Consider the following 20267-nt stretch of genomic DNA (forward strand, 5'->3'; position numbering starts at 1 on the left):
TAAAAGATATAAAAATTAATTTAGTATAAAATAAATATTTTAAAAATGATAATAAGTATTATATTTAATATTATTTAGATCACAATATTATTTGTCTTTTAAATATTTACATATCAAATTGAAATAATAATAATATTTATAAAACAAAAAAAATATATATTATAGATTGTTAATATTATAATAAAGAAAAAATAAATTTTTTTAACTAAAAAAATAAAATAAAGTTTATTTATATATATAATGAAGTATTTTATTTACAAAAAAATAAAAAAAGTATTATTAATAATATATTAAAATTGGTTTATTAATTATATAATTTTTTATATATTTATTTATTCTAGTTATAATTAGTAAAAAAATAAAATAAAAACACATTCATATTTATATTTATATTTATATTTTTTATTCGATTATATATAAAAAGCAGCCTATTTATTATTTTCAGTTATTAACATTATTTTCTTCATAAAAATCTTCTGTAGATAATTTGTTTCTTTCCTATTCCTATATTCTTTCTGCATTAGTTCTATTAAGAGTTTATTTCATTAAAAATACACTGAATAATCCTACAGTAAATACACATCCAAAAGTACATATGCACCAAAAAGCTCCTGATTTTTTATCACTTCCGCTTTCAATAATTAAACTAAAACCGCTCCCTAATACAAACCCAATCACATGAGAAATACTATATAAAAATCCCGAAACAATAGCTTCTCCTACAGGGAAGCATACTTCATTTGCCAATTCGAGCATTATAGGAATTATTGGAATTATAAAGAATCCTAAAACTATGCAAGGAATCAATACTAGAGCAAATAATTCAGTTTGAAGCATAAAAGCGAATAAAATAATACTCAGAGTACTGGATATAATACATAGAATTGCAAGTCTTTTATATTAAAATGTTTTTTTGAGAAGCCTTAAAAGTACTACTGAACCCAAGATACCTGATGCGACGCATATTATACTAGATATAGTCGTTTCAGTAGTTCCGAATCCATATGGACTTATTACTTAACCAAGAATGACTGCAAAGTCAATAAAGGAGCCATATATTAAGGAAAAACAGAGGGTTATAAGTAAATAGGTTTTATTTTTAATTAAGAATTTTAATGAGTCGCCAAATTCCTCACGTTAAACTTTAGATGAATAACTAGGAGGAGTCAAAGGCTTATCTTTATAAAAAATTAAATTAACAATTGCAAAAAGAGAGACTATAATAGCTTAGAAAAGTAATAAATCAAAAGTTAGTTTTTTTCCTTTAGTATATTATGGGTCGTCATTATTTGTAGTGTATGAAGAAAAGTAAATTCCAGGAATCAATAAGCCTATTATACCAGAAACTGTAGAAAAAAAACTCAAAATACCAGTTATAAATGCTCTTTGGGCTGGATAGAACCAATTTGATGAAACTTTTTTATTATATTTTTATTAATATTAATTTTTTTTTATTTACTTTTGCTAATTGCATTAATAATAAATGGATTTGCACAACCTACAAAAAATTAACCTAAAATTGCATAATTAAAACTATAATTAACAAAGCATTTAATCCAACAGGCTATTAATGCAAATATACAGCCTATTGTGTTTCCTACTTTAGTTCCATACTTTTCAACTATATAGTTAGCTGGAAAAGACATTGGGACATGAACTATCATATGGATTAAGCTTGTGAAATTATATATAAGGGTAGATTTTTTATATACTTAGATTAATTCAGCTGCTTATGGGGAAAAAGAAGTTTACATAATGGATATTTGAATCATTCCGAGAACATATATGAATAAGTTAAAATATCTGTATCTATAAACCCTGAAATTTTTTTCGGCATTTTCTTCGATTCTTTCGAGGTCACTTTCATTTATGTTTTCTTCTTTTTGGAAAAAACTTTATTCTAATTCTTGTTTGGGTTCTGCCATTTTTTTTTATTTTTTTGATGGGATTGTTTTTCTTTAATTTATTTTATTTATTTTAATATATATATGTTTAATTATTTTTTTTTATTTATATAATTATGATATTTTATAGTAAAATTTATATCATTTTATATTTTTTTAATAATAATTTGAATATGATAAATTTAAAAATAAATGAATTTAAAGTTTGATTATTAATTTTATAATTTTAAATAAAGAGTAATAAATAAATTACTATATATTGGTTTTTAAAAATAATAATTAAAAGTATCATATATGTAATATTATGATTATATATTTAAAAATGTATTTATGTCTTAATTAATAATAAATATTTTTTTATAAATCTATCTATTATAATTTAAAAAAATAAAATATCAAAATATATATTATAATTAAAATGGCTTTTTTTTTTAAAAAAAAAATAATTAAATAAAACTCAATTTAATTTTAAAATCTAATAATTTTTATTTTTTTTTAATTTAAAAAAAATAATAATTTAAATAGTATAATAAAAATTTAATTTTATTGCATTTAAGAATTAAAAATTATTAAAATATTAAATAATATTATTACTATTTTTAATCAGTAATAAAATTAATTTATATTTTATTATTTTCATGCATAATCTTATTTTTTTAAAAATTATTCTTCTAATTATTATTCATCCTAAACTATACTTGTATCTATATTCTCTTTTTTATTTTTCATTAATTTATATAAAGAACAAATAAATCCTAATAAACATATTCCAGAAAATATAAATCCTAAATATAATATCAATTCTCTTATTAAAAGTCCTGTTTTTAGTTCACCAAACAAAGATATTACCTTAAGTAAACAAAAAATTAAGAAATTCAAATAAATTTTAAAAAAAAAATTACTGCATCTTCGGTTAAGTTTCCGGACCTATGTACATAAAAGAAGGGTATCATTACTCTATCATTTTATAATTTATTAAATAAAATATCTTTTTCTAATAAGACTACACCTTATAAATTAAGTACGATACTGAGTGAGGTTCCTCTTTTTTTATTTTGGAAAAAAAAGTTATTTATATTAATAAAAATATTAAGTTTTTTTAATTATTTATACGTTATTGGTTCCACCAAAATAAATGTTTAATCCCAATTACTTGGATATTATGGATTTCCGTCTGTATTATAAACATCTATAAATTAAGTCATATCAGGATCTATATTTAACATATGAGTTTTAGTATTAAAAATTGGTCCAGATAAAATTGAAGTTAAATTAAGAGTATTATTATAATCGTAATTGTACAACTTTTATATTAAAAATATAAATAAAAGTATATTTTTTTTAAAATACTTTTGCGTTTTCTTAGCAAACTTTTTAACTTTATAAAAAACATCCGCTTACTTCAAAACGATTAGAATTCAATCCAAAATAATTCTAATTTTATTAAGTATTTTTTACTTATCCTCCTTAATAAAGGGTATTTATAAAAATATTTAAATTAGAATCTTCATCTAAATCGGGCTTAAAGATAATATTATTAAAAATAAAAATATATAATAAATTTGTATAAAAAAAAAAATTATATATATAAATATTAATAATATATTTATTTATATAAATATATAATATATATATATAATTATATATATATATTTTTTATTTTACTTCATTAGCTCCTGCATCTGTACCTTATATTTATATATTTTCATCCCATGGGCTGACTAATTAATTACTAACTTAAAATCCATCAAATATTTACTTATTTATTGTAACATAAGGAAATTAGTTTATTTAATAATATTATCTGACTTATTTTATATTTTCTTTTCCAGTGTACATTCCTTATTTTTAAGCTTGAGTCGGATCTGACATATTCAAATCATTATAATTAACTATTAAAGATATTGACGGATCTCCTCCTTATTAAGGATTTTAATATTTTAAATTTATTAAAAACGGATCTTCATATCCAAATAGGTAATTATATGCTGTGTTTTTTATTGTCAAACCTCCAAAGCCTGTAAAAATAACCATATATCTTTATATTTATTTTAAATAATAAATAATATTTTTAAAAAATATACCTTATATAATCTAAAACTTATGCTGGTTCTTAAAACATATAAAAATCCTTAAACTATGAAATATTTTCATCCAAGAAAATTTGCTAAATTTTAGTTCCTGAAAATAGCATATTAAAGCTTAGTAATTAAGATGCCTCTTCATATGTAAAATTTTAAAATTTTAGTTTAAAAGTATCTTAAAATGTATTATAAAAATAATTATATTCAAAAGGAGATGGAAATAATTTTTCACCAAACCAATCTTTTACAGTTAATGAAGGTTTGAAAATATCTTAAATTTCTTTAGGAATATTTAAAGTAATTAATGATTCTTTCCATTACTTTACTGCTATTTCATATTTCGAACATCTATTTCCATATTCGGAACAATTATATAGTTTTTGTAATTAAAGATCTGTTTAATATATTGATTATCCCTTTTTTATTTAATTTTTTTTAATATATATATATATATATATATATATATATATATATATATTTATATATATTTATATATATATATATTTTATTATACTAAAAATTAATTATTATGTTCGTACATCTAATAAATAATTTAATTTGAAATATTAAAGTCTTTTTAGAATTAAATGCACATATTTAAATTTTGAAAATGTTTACATTCATATAAAAATTCAATAGATTTAGGTGAATAATTAGGTTAAAAGTGTATTGAATTTGTACATATATTATCTATTTATAAACTATTATTAATATATTTTTAGAATAATTTTTAGCAACTATCTATTCCTTGCTATTATAGTTTTTTATAAATAACTTATCCTAAAACTGTATTTAATAATATTTATTAAGTATTATTAAAAGATGAATATATTGCCTAACTTCCTATTCCTCCTAAGCCTGCATAAGCTTAATTACCGCCTTTAGATCTCATTTCTGCAAATTCATTTACTATATAAATACAATATTTCCAAAAAACAAAGGCTCTGTCAATAATTTAATCTTAATAGTATTCTGAAATTAAAAATCTATCAGCAATTAATTACAAGTAAGTCTCATTTTATGTCTATTCGAATTATTTTCCCCAAGAATATAAAATTTTTAAATTACCTTAATTAAGTAATGAGTAGTTAGTTTTTATAAAAATAGTATAGTTTACTGGATTTTCAATATATTCCATTATTTTTTCAGCCCATTCATTAGTAAATTTTAAATTTTGATATTTTGTATCATTTGAGATATGATTAGGTAAATATTTTTAAAGAAAAAATGATATTTCAGGAAAACCGATTGTTGTAGTATTTGTAGATGTAATCGATTCTATTTTATCACCTATTGGTGGATTATTAGATATTCCTTATTAAGACCATTGTAATGCCTTTTTTTTTATAAATATTCGCTTTTTTAATAAAAAAAATTAACTGCATAATATGAATTGTTATCTAATGTATCATTTCCTAATGCATAATAGTCTTTTAATATATTCACACCAAGTGAATATGTTTCACTTATATAATGATAAATACTTTAAATTTATTATAAGGATAATTTAAAATAGTCCATTAGGAATATTTAAGAACCATTTTTTTAATTATTATTTAAATCCTCTTCATATGCTAATATCCATGTTTAAATTGTACTTGAATTTCCTAAACCATAACTTTTGTCATATAGTAGTTATTATTTTTAATCTTTTGTAAATTTTTAGTCTAAGAAATATTTACTATCTAAAGATTAACTTGTATTGAATAATGTTGATTATACTGTACTACCTATTACAGATGGTTTTATTTATTATTTTAAACCAGAAAATAAACTATAAAATGCTTTGTTTTTATATTATTAATGTAAAGAAAATTATATTTTAATACCTTATATTCCTATTTAGGTTTCTGATGCTAATTTTAGTTAGTACCAAAAGCTTAAAGGTCCTAAATTAACACAATTTTGTATTTCTTTTTTTATTTTTTTATTTTTAAAGTTTAAAAAATATATAAAAAAGGAAAATTATAATATAAATTAATATAATTTATAAATTTAAAAAAATAAAAAGAAATCATAAACAAAATTAAATAATTCTTTCATAAATATATATTTTTTTTTTAATATATTTCTATTTAATATTTAATTCTATAATTTACCTTATGCGTTTGTTTATTTAATTGCATGAAAATATTAATAATAATCAAAATCAACTTTAGTTTAATCTTCAGAAAACTAAGGATTGTTAAACTCTTAGAATTCTTAAAAATAAAATTTTTTTGATTCTTAAAGATGTGGCTTCTTTCCCCTAAAAACAAAATCTTCAGGATTTTCAAAGTTATAAAAAGTGAATTATCTTTCAATTTCCATCTTTGTATCTCCAGGAATCATTCCCCATTAACTATGTGTTTTACTTGTCATTATTATTTATTCTTTCGCTTAGCTTTTAATAAAATTTAATAATATGATTGGTAAAGAAATAGCCATAGTTAATAGTAATAAACCGCATATTCCAAAAAACCAAGTAAAACGTCTATACCTATTAAGATTTTTTTACTTTAATAATTGTGTATCTAAATTTTAATCCATTTTAAAAATTAAATGATTTTTTTTTTTAATATATTAGTATTATACAATAAAAAAGAATTGTGTGTTGTTTATATATAAAATAAATTAATTGTAAAAATTACTAAGAAATATATATTTAATATAATTATATTTTACATTTAATTTTGTATAAAAATTAGTCTTTTATAAATCAAATTAATATTTATAATATTTAAAATTGATAATAATTTAATTATTTTTTTCAAATGTAAATAAATTTTGAATAATTATTAAATATAAATTTATATATAATTTAATTTTTATAACAAAATTATATTTAAATATATAAATTTTTTCTTTAATAAATATAATAGTTTAAATTATATAATAATATATATAAGTTCATATATTATTTGAAAATTCTTAATATATATTAACTTTGTAATCTATAAATCCCAAATCGAAAATTCCTTCCGATATACCACAACCATAATACCTATACGAAAAAAAAAAAAAAAAAATTAGAATAAAAATTAATTTTTATTTTTTTTATTAAAAACCAATGTAAAATGCTCTTTTTTAATACAATCTAAAAAAACTATTTTTTATTTCTTTTAATGGTTATATAATTGAAGTATGATTTTATATTTTGAATATATTTTTATCTTATTAATAGAAATTATCATTAAAATAATACTAAGCTTTCTAAACTTATTATATTTAAGAAAATTTATATGGAAAATCATATATTTATTGTTACTCTGATTACTTTATGTATTAAAAAATTAATTATTAATGTTATAAAAATTATATTATTTACATTTATAATTTATTGTTTACTTTAATTAATATATTTAATTTCATAATTATTAATATTTCCCATTTATAAAATACAACTTGAAATAGGTTTACCTTTTTATAAATTCAAATTAATACCTTACTAGATATTTTAATTTAAATTTTAAAATATTTAATCTTTTTTTAAAATATTTTTATTAAAAAAATATTATATTATATATTATTTTCATTAATTAATATAATTATTAAAATATATAAACAAAATAATAATAAAATAGATAAAAATATTCATTTTATAAACTAAATAAAAACTAGTTTTTCTTTATTGAAAACATTGTTTATATATTTATAATTTATATAAATTACTAATAAATAAAAACTTAGGAATTTTAATAAATTAATATATTAAAAATAAATATTAACCTTAATTTATTTTTATATAATTCTAAATATTTTGATTACCAATAGAAGAAAATCTATAATTCATCTCTTTAAAAGGTAATATGCATTTAAATAACTTCGGAATATCTTGATACATTGTTAAAAATATACAATTAGCTATATATTAGTTTACATTTTTATAATTAGATTAACTATAGTCTAAATTATTCTTTAATTAAATTAATTATATTTTTTTTGAAAAAAAATTAAATTTTACTTAAAGTATTTAATATATTTATCTATTTTAAAATAATTAATTTAAAGTATTATCAAATTCATTTTATAAATACAATAAAGCATTATATACCCCAACAACATTATTATTACAATTGTTTTTCTCTGGCCAAACATCAAAACATATCTTATACTTTTTATCATATTCTGATTTTATATTTTCTTATAACAAAGTGCTAAACCCACTCCCTGTACCACCTGTTATACTTTAAATAAAATAAAAGCCTCCAAAATTACCACATTTTTCTATTTCTTTATTTATTATATTATATGATTCTTCATACAATTTTGATTAAAAATAATAACCATTTACAAATTAATGACCACAGTCTTAATTTTTTTATATAATTTTGTTTTAAATAAAATTATTATTAAGCAAGGCATTTTATTTAAGAATTTGTTAAATTTCCATTTTATCAGTATCGATTATTACGCTTCAAGGGATTAAAGTATTATATTAATTATCAGAAAAAAATTTGGAAATATTATTTTTATCTATTAATTATTAATTTTAAAATGATTTTATCATCATTTCCCAATAATCAGCACATATTTTTGAGCCAGCTCCTCCTATAGATATTCCTATAAATTATTAATTCATAATTTGTATAATTATTAGTATAAAAAAAAAAATTCGAAAAAAGTATGCAATAAATAAAATGTTAATATATTAATATAAAAAATAGTAAATTAATCAAATAAAAAAAAAAAATATATAAAGAATAAACAGGAATGAATTATAATGAAAGAATATATTTATATTTTGAAAATTAAAAATTATAAAAAGAGGATAATTAAATATAAATAAAATATATATATATATATATATATATATATAGAAAAGAATAATTATAATAAAAATATGTATTATAAAAAAAAAAATATGAAAAAATAAAAATATATTTAATAAAAAATAAGAAAAATTATAAATAAAAAATATAATATATTTATTTTAAATAAAAAATATAATATATTTATTTTAAATAAAAAATATAATAAAAAGATATAAAAATTAAAATTAAAATTAAAAAAAAATATAAAAAAAAATATAATATAATAATAAAAATTAGTTTAAAAATAAATATTATTATAAGAAACATAACAATAATAAAAACAATAATAATAATAATAAATATAATAATAATAATAATAATAATAATAATAATAATAATAATAATAATAAAAAAAAAAACTAATTATATAATCAAATAATTTTTTTAAAAAATAATAAATATATTAAAAAACATTAAATTATTATAAAATGTTATTTAATATTTTTATTTTATATATATTTATTTATTATTCTTCAAAAAGAAATACAAAAAAACTACTTTTCAATAAGTTCCTATATCGAATTAAGGTAAATTTTCCCATAGAATATTTAAAGCCATCTTTTGTAAATTCTCCATAATTTCAACACTTTCAAATAATAAAAATTATTCCCTTCCTTCAACATTTGTTAAACATATCTTCAGTATCTATTATCTAATAAATTATTCAGCCACACAATGCTAAACAAACACTTCCAAATCTTCTTCTTTCTATACAAAAACACTTGCCTTATTTTCAAGTACACTATCAGCTAAATTAATCGGTATTATTGATTACTCTTCCTATTTTTCCTCAATTCTACTTGATAAAGGATTTAATTATAAATTTTCTAAATTGGGTTTTATTTTCAACAAAGCAACTTATTTAATATTTTCTTAGCTTTTTACAAAGCAAAACTTTATTTTTTGTTACAAAGCTTCTTCTTTAAAAATTCCGTTAATAAGATATTAATTAATTTATTCGATTGTACTTTCTTATAATCCAAAAATATTTTCATTAGCTTATATTATATTTAAAATAACCGATTAAACATTACTTTACAAAATAGGAATTAGTTCTTATTATTTTTACTGATTAGCTGTGAAAATATTATTCAAATTTAATTCCCTTTATGCCAAAATATCTTCTACTTAAATATTCAAAGGAAAATCAATTGAACCTTCTATTGATTAAAGCAATATTTTAAAATTTTCAATAAATTTTTCAGAATTTAATAAAATTTCAGACGCTTATATTACCACTTCTTAAACAGAAGATTATGTTAATGCTTATAAAAAAAGTAAATATTCACCAATTAGTCCACCAATTAATCCAACTTTTTATAATATATTAATTATATTTTTTACAAATTTAATTTAATTTTTTTTTATTTAATTATATATTTATTTACTGAATGGCCTATTTTGTTAAGATCCATCGATATCTGAAATAATTTAATGCAAAACGTTGTTTTTAAGTTCAGCTTTTGATAATATTTTTTATTAAATTTATTCAAGTAATTAATTTAGTCTTTCTAATTCTATTTTTTATAACTTTTCTTCACGTGCTTTTTTTTTAAATCTAACAACTCTTATTCTTATCTAAGCTTATCATCTAATTACTATTATCTTTATATTAATTAATTGTCATAATGATATTAATGAATTTTTTTATTTTCATTAATTAATTAAATACAGATATCTAAAATAAATAATAAAATATAGTATTTTTAAATATAAATATAATATAAAATAAATATTAATATATATATATATATAAATATATATATATATATATATATATTTTGTAAATATTAACCTTCCAATTAATTTTCTATTTTTTCAACTCTTATTAATTCTTTAATAATATTTTAATAAAGCCATGGTTCAAACTAATCATATAAAGCCATTTCTAAAGGTTTTCTGAATACACCTTAATCTTCTAACATATTAATTGTATTATTTTTTAAATAATATAAATGATTTTTGCTTATATTTCTAGCAACAAGTTTTTTATGTGATAATATATTTATTTCTTTTTTCTTATCATATTATATTTTTCTCCTTTCATTTTCATCTTAAATTCTCTTTTCTTTTGCTTCAAGTCTTTAAACTTCTGCTAATTCAACATTTCTAATTTATTCAAATTATTTTTATTATTCTTTCATCGTCTTAAGTTCTTCCTCTTCTAATACTTCCATTCTACTATTTTCTAATATTTTTTTTATCAACACTTATAATATAGTCTCTACTTCTTAATCAAAATCAAATAAATCTCCCTCCCATATTTATGTTTCACGATCAATACCATCTTTTTAAGGAAAAAATAATCTTGCGTTCGGTCTATCTATGAAAACTTCCGTTTATGTATCTTTCTCGTACTCTGGGGGTTTATCAGTTAATGTTTCTATGTATTCATCAGTTTATACTCCGAAATTTTATCTTCCTGCTAGAGCTTTTGGAGTACCAGGTTCAAAATAATTTTGCTTTTAATCTTTTTAAGTTTTAATCTATTTTTTTTAAAGAATAATATATATAAAGTTATATACATACATATAGAAATAATGAAAATAAAAATTATTTATAAATTAAACTATTTAAATATAATTTTATTTTAGAATAATTAATAATAATAATATTAAGTTGATATATATTTATTATTTTTATATTTATAAAATGTTACAATTTAAACTTGTTATTTTTTTTATATGCTAGTTTATTATTTTGTATTCATTATTTCATCATCTCTAGAAGATACAACCCTTGCATATGTATTACCTCTTACAACTCTTTTTTCAAACATTAAATTTTGAAATTGACTATCATTTCTTTTTTTATTTTTTAATCTAAAAATAATTATTTTTAGAAATTTTTTTTTTACTCATTATCGTTTAAATTTTCTCTATATTTTTAATGAGGTTAGATTAATTTTGGTTTTGCAGAAAAATCGTATGTTTCGCTTTATATCGCTTACATTGTAACTGTTTTTAATTATTTTTTGATAATTTATATTATTTTCAAAATATTTAAATTAAATGAATAAATATTTTTTATTTTATATTTTAAATCAATATATATAAATATCATTAATTATAATCAAAAGTTATCTTTATTTATATTAAAAAAAAATAATGATATAATGACAAAAAAAAAAAAATTTAAATAAAATTAAAATAAAAAAAATAATTATTACTAAAAAAAATAAACATAAGAAAAATCAAATGTTTTATATATTATATATATATATATATATATATATATATATATATATATATATATATATATATATATATTATGACAAATAAAAAAAAATAAGACTAAACAAATAAAATATAAATTCAATACATAATAATAAATATATTTTTATTTATTTTAATAAAAAAAAAACAAAATTTTCTTTTTAAAAAAAAAAAAAATATTAATAAAAAAAATGATAAGCTCAATAGTATTTATAAACTAAAAAGGAGAAATATTAATATATAGAGTATACAAAGATGATATTGGGAGGGCTGAAACAATGCAATTTTGTTCCAATATTATAGCTCGAAAAGAAAACAAAGAATCTCCAATAGTAATAATTGACGGAACTTCATTTATTCATATATGTAATAAAGACATAATATTATTAGCAACAACTAAATGTAATGTAAATGCAGCAATGACAATATAATTTCTTTATTAAATGATTAATGTATGTAAATCTTATTTCGGAGATTTTGATGAAAATCACATTCGTAAGCATTTTGTTTTAATATATGAATTATTAGATGAAGTAAAGAAAAAAAAGAAAAAAATATTTTATATTTTCTTTTGTTTATTTTTTTTTTAATTAAAGGTTATGGATTATGGAATGCCTTAAATGCTTGACCATGATTTATTAAAATAGTTTATCTAAGAAGGTGGATAAAAACAAGAAATGATGAATGATATAGAAAAACTTAAATAATTAACGTCTTAAGCCACTAATGCAAAATCTTGGAGAAAAGAGGGCATTTTTTACAAAAAAAATGAAGTTTTTATTGATATTATTGAAAATGTTAATGTTAGTATGTCTGTTAAAGGTACTATTCTACGAGCAGATGTTTCCGGGTAAGTTAAAGTTAAAGCACTTTTAAGTGGAATGCCTGATTGTAAATTCGGGATGAACGATAAAGTGTTAATGTAAAGAGAACCTTAAGCCCCTGGAGCAGCAAATAAATAATCAACAACAGGAGCTACTACTACAGATTAAAAAGGTATTACTATAGATGATTTAAAATTTCATCCTTGTGTATTATTACCTAAATTTGATAAAGGTAAAATAAAATTAATTTTTTTTTTATAAATAAAAGCTAAAATATATAATATTTATTTGTGAAATAATACATTTATTTTTTTATATAAAATTCTTATAAATTCTAATTTATATATATCTATAATTTTTTAGTATTAATATTATATCTATATATAATAATAATAAAATAAAAAAAATAGAAAGAGCAATAACATTTACACCCCCTGATGGTGAATTTACATTAATGACATATAGAATAACTGAAAATGTAACACTACCATTTAAAATAATGCCTGTAATAAACGAAAACGGTAACAACATAGAAGTTCGTGTAAAAATAAAATCCATTTTCGACAGAACAATGTTTGCCACAAACGTATGTTTAAAAATTCCTTGCCCTAAAAATACAGCTTAAGCAAATTCATCTCATAGTATTGGAAAAGCAAAATATGAACCCGATTAAGGAGCAATAGTTTGGAGAGTAAAAAAATTTTAAGGAGATACTGAAGCTATTTTAAGATGTGAAATTGTTTTAAGTAGTTCTTCTGCAAATTAAACTTGGATTAGACCTCCTATTAGTATGGAATTTCAAGTTTCTATGTTTACTGCTAGTGGATTAAGGGTTAGATTTTTAAGAGTTGTAGAAAAAAGTGGATATCATCCTTTAAAATGGATTAGATATTTGACAAAAGGTGGTGAATATATACATCGTATTTGATATTTTTTATTATATTATTTATTTTCTTATGTTATTTTTTTTTACACATATATAAATATATATTTAAGTTATAAATTCTTAAATATTTTTCTTTTCATTTTTAAAATAAATAAAGAAGATTAAATAAGTTGAAAATTTTTATTTTAAGATTGATTAAAATAAACTTTTTTAGTTTATATTTATACTCCTCATTTTTTATTTTCAAATAAAAATTATAATCTTTATTTTTAAATACTTTTTTTTATATTTTACTTAGAATATCTATTATTGGTAAAAAATTATTTTAAATTTAAAAAAAATTGACATATATATATATATATATATATGTATATATTTTTAACTCAACAATAAGAAATTAATTAAAAACTTTAAACTTATTTGAATAAAAAATAATTATTGAAATAAATAAAGAAAATCGAAAAAATCAAATATTAAATAATTAAATATATATATTTACCTTAAAACTTTCTAAATAAAGTTTATAATTTTTAAATAAAATAACAATAATTAGTTTTAGATTAACTTTATAAAATCTAAATAATATATATATTTAGATAATAGGAAATTAAATACAATCTGAAAAAATTGATTTAAACGAAATCAATTAACTAATTTCAAAATCAGGTTAAGTACACATTAATTGTAAAAAAAGGCCATAAAATTAATAAATAAATATAATCTTTAGATGAGAAAAACATATTATATTTTTAGGATTATCAAAAAATGTGTATCACCAGAAGATTATTTAAATAAATAATAAAAAGTTTAAATAGATAATAAAAACATTTAAAATGAAAAAAATAAAAAATAATTGATATTAATAGAATCAAATAAAATAAGATTAAAATATATAAAAAATATAGACATTTAAAAACAATATTAATAATTTAAAATCTAAAAAATTTAAATAATATTAAGCTTTAATATTTATTATATGATTTTTAAATATTAAACTTAAAATTAAAAAATGAATAAAATTAAGAAAAAAATCATTTAATAAAAAAATGAATTATTTTATAAATAATATTAATTATATTGAAAAACAAATAACATATCTAATTTATAAAAATGTATAATTAAACCAAAAAAAATGTATATTTAAATAATTAAAAGATATAATTACATTAAAATTTCTATTAATAATAATCTCAAATAGAAAATTATAATTTTAAAAATGGATGATGTAACAATTTAATAATTAAAAATTGAAAAAATATGGCTTTTAATTTAAATTTTGAAGTAAAAAATTCTAAAATAAAAGTATTAAGTAAGTTAAAATATAACTATCAATTAAAATCACAAAAATTCTTATAAAATTAAATATCTTTGCAAAAATAAAATTTATTATAAAAAAAAACATTTAAATGATAATACAAACATATAGGCAAAATATTATAAAAAAGTAGGAAAAAAAAATTATTATATTTAAGAAAAATAAATAAATTTATAAAGATTAATTAATTATAAAAATATAATATTATTTTATAATATTAAAATAAATTAAAAATTAAAATATATGAATATAATTATTAAAAAAAATTAAAATGTAAAAATTAAATTCTAGATGACTAATATATTTAATTATTAAATAAAAAGAGCAAAATATTAAAATTGGAGTAATTATCAATTAAAAAATAAGTAAATCAAACATTAATTAGAATATTAATAAAATAATGACTTTTTAATAAAAAAATAAAGAAAATAAATAAATAGTAAATAAATTATTAATTTTTTTTATTTATTTAGAAATAAATAAATTAATTTTTATATCTTTATTGAAAATTTTTATAATTATTATTTATTGTTTTTTTTTAATATATATGTTTTAATCTTAAAATATAAAAAATGTACAAAATTAATATTAAATATGTATGAAATTTGATTTTTATAAAGTTAAGAATATAATAAATTATTATAAAAATTACATGACACAATATATAAATATTTAGTTTATTAAATTTGATAAAGAAAAATTATTAATAATATTTTTTTTTGTTAATAATTTTCTTTGTGTTATTAATATTATTTATGTTTTATAATCAAATATAAGAATTATCTAAAAAGTAAGATCTAAATAAAAATTAAATAAATATATACTAAAAAATAAGAAATAAGGAAAAAATAATAAAGTAATAGATCTTATTAGTTAGAATTATAGAAGAATATACATTAATGTGAAAATATTTAAAATTAAATTATATTTTTATGTTAATTTAAATATTTTCATATTTATATTAAACAAAATTTTTAAATCAAGCTTAATATTTATCTGAAAATAAATATTTAAATTGAAAATAATTTTTTAATAAATTCTTTTTATACATATTTTTAGTTTTCTATTCAAAATATAATATTTAATACATATTTATTTCAAATGAGATATTAATTCATATATATATATATATATATATATATATATATATATATATATATATATATATATATATATAAGTATATATTTTTATAATAAAGGTACAATAAACAAAAATTTTATAATTAATATATTTATAAACCAAAATTTTTATAATTATAATTCTATATTAAAAATATAAACAGTTATAATCAAAATTCATCTTAATTTTTTATTCCTTTTGGATAAGGAATTAACATTGGTTCATTATCTAAGTTATTTAAAGATTTCGGATCTCTTAATTTATTTAAACTTTTCAAATTTAAGTCTCTTTCAGATGACTAAAAAGGAATATATTAATTTAGTTCGTAACCTGTAGTTTTAGTAGGTATAAAAGGTCTAAAATGTTATTTTTTTCCATTTAGTTTAATATCAAAATTATCTATTTCTAATTTACTAAAAACTTCTTTTTAATGATACGCATTATACCATTTTTAATTAATAGAATTCAGATTATTTACAGAGCCAAAATTACCTAAAGTATTTTTTGATTTAATTTTTTAACTGGAACTTAATTAACCTGATTATATTCTTGATATCTTTTATTCGTTTTTTCTTAAAGTAATTTTAAATTATATGAAGAAGTCGGTTTTATTTAGTTTTATTTAGATTAATTTTCCTTTTCATATTTTAAGTTACATGAGCTTTAAATTTGACTTCGATTTTTCACATTTTTTGATGTTTTTGAGTAAATTTTTGAGTTATTAATAGAATCTTTTTTCATTAAATGTAATTAATCAAAATAATCTGGAACATATTTTGCAATACACCAATATCTATTTTTATAAACTAATTTTTATTATTTTTAATTGTTTTTTATTTGTTCTTCTTATTTTTTATATTATAGGCTTTCTTCTAAACTTGGTATATTAAATATAGGTTATTTAAATAATTCTACTTATTTAGTTGCTTTTTTAAAATCATGTGGATGTTTAGCTTAAGAATTATCCTTTTTTTTTAAATTAATTTTTTTTTTTTTTTTAAAAAGCAAATTACCATCATAGATTTTTTTATAATATTTTTTTCATTAAATTTTTAGGCAATTAATATTTTTCTTTATTTTTTTTTATCTTCCATTATCTAATTTTTATTTACTTAAAGTTACTAATTAAAATCATTCATTAAAATTTGGTGATTATTTAATCCGTTCTCTATTTCTGCTTATTATTAATACTCATAATATTGTTCTAATAAATTGCTTAATTATTAATCAGACTATTTTACATTATAAACATTTTTTATTAATTTACTATCTTTATAATAATAATTCATTAAAAAATGTTTTTTTAATATTTTTAAATTGTTAATTAAAATACAAAGAAAATAAAAAATAAATATTAAAAAATAATTATTTATTAAATTTAAATTTAAAAATAAAATTATAAATGTAAAATTATATTCTTTATAATTTTAATCAATAATATTTTTATTTTAAAATAAATTTATATTTAGTCAAAATTATAAAGTATTCAATAAAATTTATTATATTCATAAATTAATAACTTAAAATGTATATTAAATATAAGTAATTACCATATCCTTTAAATAAAAAAATATTATTTAAAATAATTATTATATTAATTCTGATATTTCTAAAATTTATAATTAATATGCTTTGTACTTAATATTTTTTTTTAATATTCACATATCCATATTATGGTATTTTCATTTAAAATTTTAAAGAGATATTTAAAAAAAAATTAATTATTAAAAAAGGATTTATTATTTATCATAATTAACTATCTTTTAAAATTAAGATAATATAAAATAAAAATAAAAAAGCAATAGTAAGACTTAAAAAGAATTTAGTTATAAATACAAAATCAATATATATATTTATAATACTAAAATTTACAAAAAACAATATAAAAGATATACTTAGAAATTTTCTATAATATTTTAATAATAATAAATAATTAAATTATATATTTAGTTTTATTTCATTTATTATAAAAAAATTATCTTTTTCATATAATATATAATAAATAAATACATTTAATTTATTAATAAATTATTATTTAAATAAAATATTAATCTATTTTATTATATATTATATTAAATACCAGGATTTTTTTTTTTCACGTATTATATCTTTTGTATTATGAATATATTATCTTAGTTATTTAAATATTTAATTCAAAATAAAATTTTATAAATAATATCTTAATAATATAAATTTTTAATTATTATTATTTTTTTTCTATATAAAATATAAATTTAATGTTATTATTTTGTTTTACTAATAAAAATTATATAAAGCATTTTTTTGTATTTTTAATCATTATAATAATAATAATAAAGATTTTTTTTTTTCAAAAATAAAAAAAGCTATAATTAAAAATAAATTGATAAATTATTTAATTTAATAATTAAAAAAATATTATTAATTATATACAATATTTTTTTCAAAAAAGCCTATAATGAAATAATACGACTATTTTCTCTTTAAAACTGAAAATATTATATAATAAAAAATTATATATGATATAAAATATTTAATAAATAATACGAATTTATTAAAAATATAGAAATAAATTATTATTAAATATTAATAATTTTTTTTATTTGTTATTTAATTTATTATACAATATATTAAATATAAAACCAAAATTTTAAATAGAATTAATTAATTTTGAATTTCAGGGCATACTTTTTAACAAATTATATAAAATAAAATATTAGGTTAATAACATTATATTAATATAAAACTTAAATAAAATGAGCATAATAAAATAAATATGTGTATTTTTTTTTATATTAATCTGTATAATTTATTCTGAATAAACTACTTGTCATAATAACTGCAAATATTGTTTAGGTGATAAAATAGACTAATGTGTTTAATGCCAGCATGGATTTTTTTCATTAAATAATGTTAATAATCAATATTTAAAATAATGTTTTTAGTGTCACATTGATTATTGTCAACAGTATTACTCTATTATAAAAATAATTATATATGTATAATAAAAAGTTATTTTAAACTATATAAATATATGATAAATAAAAATATAGATGTGATTAATTTGGAAATTGCTTTAAATGTTAAGAATCATATTTTTTATCTTCTAATTTATGTTATAAATGTTAAATTTAAAATTGTTTATAATGTCAAAACAAATAAAAATGTTTAAAATGTTAAGAAGGTTATACACTATTTTAAGATAATAGTACATGTAAATCTATTGAAATTTATTGTTAAATTGGTTATTATTTGAACAATTAAAGTATTTGTTAAGTATGCACATAGAATTGTAATAAAATTATTATTCTATATAAAATAATATTATAATAAATTATAAACTTATTTTTTATTATTTATAGGTTAATATTGTAATTCTTAATATTAATGTTTTTAATGTTCTAATAAATATTATTTTGATACATTTGAATTAAAATGCTTAAAATGTTAAGTTAATTGTATATAATGTAAGCCAAATGAGAACTATTGTTTAGAATGCGAAAAAGAATACACTTTAATTAATGGAAAATGTATAAAAATTTAAACATAAGAATGCTAATTAGGAGAATTTTTTGATAAAAAACAAGGTAAATGCTAAATATGTTCATAAAATTGTTTAATATGTGATTCATAAACTAATTGTTTAGAATGTTTTGATGAAGTCAGTTTTTAAATAATTTTAAAAAAATAAAAAAACGATAATTGTAATTTCTTATTTATTTAAAAAATAAATTTTATATTTATTTTAATAAATAAATAAAAGAAATTAAAAATGGTTTATATAAAAATAATTGATGTCATAATATTTTAAAAATTAGGGAAATTAATTTACAGATAATTTAAATAAAAATAATAGTTTTATTTTAAAATAAATTCATGATTAATATAAATATCTTAAGATAAATGAAAAATCAGAAAAAAATTATAATTATTTAAATACCCATAAATAACGTAATTTATAAGACGAAAAGGACATATCAACAACCGAAATTTCAAAAGATAAATATACCGATGAAAATGACGTAAATGATGAAAAAGATGAATTAGATTAAACTAATAATTAAGATAATAAATAAGATAGATAAATAGATAATATTGTAATTAAAATTTGTGCTCCTAGATGTCCTATAAATATGTATATTTTATA

The 20267-nt window shown here is 16.3% G+C and overlaps 5 protein-coding genes across 5 annotated transcripts, besides 22 other annotated features; 2 read left to right on the plus strand and 3 right to left on the minus strand. All coding sequences in view use genetic code 6, as the record gives it.

Moving 5' to 3' along the window:
• Window positions 1-441: 441 nt before the first annotated feature.
• On the minus strand, window positions 442-1925 carry IMG5_098560 (major facilitator superfamily protein, putative; the record flags this gene model as incomplete). The annotated part of the gene is made up of 2 exons (XM_004035458.1): window positions 442-1415; window positions 1460-1925. The coding sequence occupies 2 exons, from the start codon at window positions 1923-1925 to the stop codon at window positions 442-444; spliced, it is 1440 nt and encodes a 479-aa protein (XP_004035506.1).
• A 374-nt stretch (window positions 1926-2299) lies between these two features.
• Window positions 2300-6349, minus strand: IMG5_098570 (hypothetical protein; the record flags this gene model as incomplete). The annotated part of the gene is made up of 10 exons (XM_004035459.1): window positions 2300-2326; window positions 2807-2861; window positions 3018-3208; window positions 3363-3425; window positions 3570-3942; window positions 3989-4085; window positions 4829-5324; window positions 5369-5403; window positions 5818-5901; window positions 6088-6349. The coding sequence occupies 10 exons, from the start codon at window positions 6347-6349 to the stop codon at window positions 2300-2302; spliced, it is 1683 nt and encodes a 560-aa protein (XP_004035507.1).
• Window positions 3484-3557: a microsatellite.
• Window positions 3485-3557: a microsatellite.
• Window positions 4317-4356: a microsatellite.
• Window positions 4427-4492: a microsatellite.
• Window positions 6350-8757: 2408 nt separating the features above from the next.
• Window positions 8758-8786: a microsatellite.
• A 48-nt stretch (window positions 8787-8834) lies between these two features.
• Window positions 8835-8944: a microsatellite.
• Window positions 8875-8946: a microsatellite.
• Window positions 8931-9002: a microsatellite.
• Window positions 8932-9014: a microsatellite.
• Window positions 8954-9137: a microsatellite.
• Window positions 9047-9131: a microsatellite.
• Window positions 9138-9165: 28 nt separating the features above from the next.
• Window positions 9166-9210: a microsatellite.
• A 72-nt stretch (window positions 9211-9282) lies between these two features.
• IMG5_098580 (hypothetical protein) lies at window positions 9283-11733 on the minus strand (the record flags this gene model as incomplete). Its single annotated transcript, XM_004035460.1, has 4 exons — window positions 9283-10094; window positions 10577-11267; window positions 11441-11576; window positions 11639-11733. 4 exons carry the CDS (start codon window positions 11731-11733, stop codon window positions 9283-9285), a joined length of 1734 nt encoding a protein of 577 aa, XP_004035508.1.
• Window positions 10492-10561: a microsatellite.
• A 190-nt stretch (window positions 11734-11923) lies between the features above and the next one.
• Window positions 11924-11962: a microsatellite.
• A 22-nt stretch (window positions 11963-11984) lies between these two features.
• Window positions 11985-12050: a microsatellite.
• Window positions 12051-12187: 137 nt separating this feature from the next.
• Window positions 12188-13748, plus strand: IMG5_098590 (hypothetical protein; the record flags this gene model as incomplete). The annotated part of the gene is made up of 2 exons (XM_004035461.1): window positions 12188-13052; window positions 13231-13748. The coding sequence occupies 2 exons, from the start codon at window positions 12188-12190 to the stop codon at window positions 13746-13748; spliced, it is 1383 nt and encodes a 460-aa protein (XP_004035509.1).
• Window positions 13749-13750: 2 nt separating this feature from the next.
• Window positions 13751-13790: a microsatellite.
• Window positions 13791-14052: 262 nt separating this feature from the next.
• Window positions 14053-14082: a microsatellite.
• A 409-nt stretch (window positions 14083-14491) lies between these two features.
• Window positions 14492-14539: a microsatellite.
• Window positions 14540-15178: 639 nt separating this feature from the next.
• Window positions 15179-15225: a microsatellite.
• Window positions 15226-16137: 912 nt separating this feature from the next.
• Window positions 16138-16207: a microsatellite.
• A 2119-nt stretch (window positions 16208-18326) lies between these two features.
• Window positions 18327-18406: a microsatellite.
• A 233-nt stretch (window positions 18407-18639) lies between these two features.
• On the plus strand, window positions 18640-20000 carry IMG5_098600 (hypothetical protein; the record flags this gene model as incomplete). Its single annotated transcript, XM_004035462.1, has 3 exons — window positions 18640-19088; window positions 19174-19412; window positions 19483-20000. The coding sequence occupies 3 exons, from the start codon at window positions 18640-18642 to the stop codon at window positions 19998-20000; spliced, it is 1206 nt and encodes a 401-aa protein (XP_004035510.1).
• A 174-nt stretch (window positions 20001-20174) lies between these two features.
• Window positions 20175-20215: a microsatellite.
• The last annotated feature ends 52 nt before the right edge of the window (window positions 20216-20267 follow it).

Source organism: Ichthyophthirius multifiliis (assembly GCF_000220395.1).
Source record: "Ichthyophthirius multifiliis unplaced genomic scaffold scaff_1120509250839, whole genome shotgun sequence".
In the NCBI taxonomy this organism is placed as follows: domain Eukaryota; phylum Ciliophora; class Oligohymenophorea; order Hymenostomatida; genus Ichthyophthirius; species Ichthyophthirius multifiliis.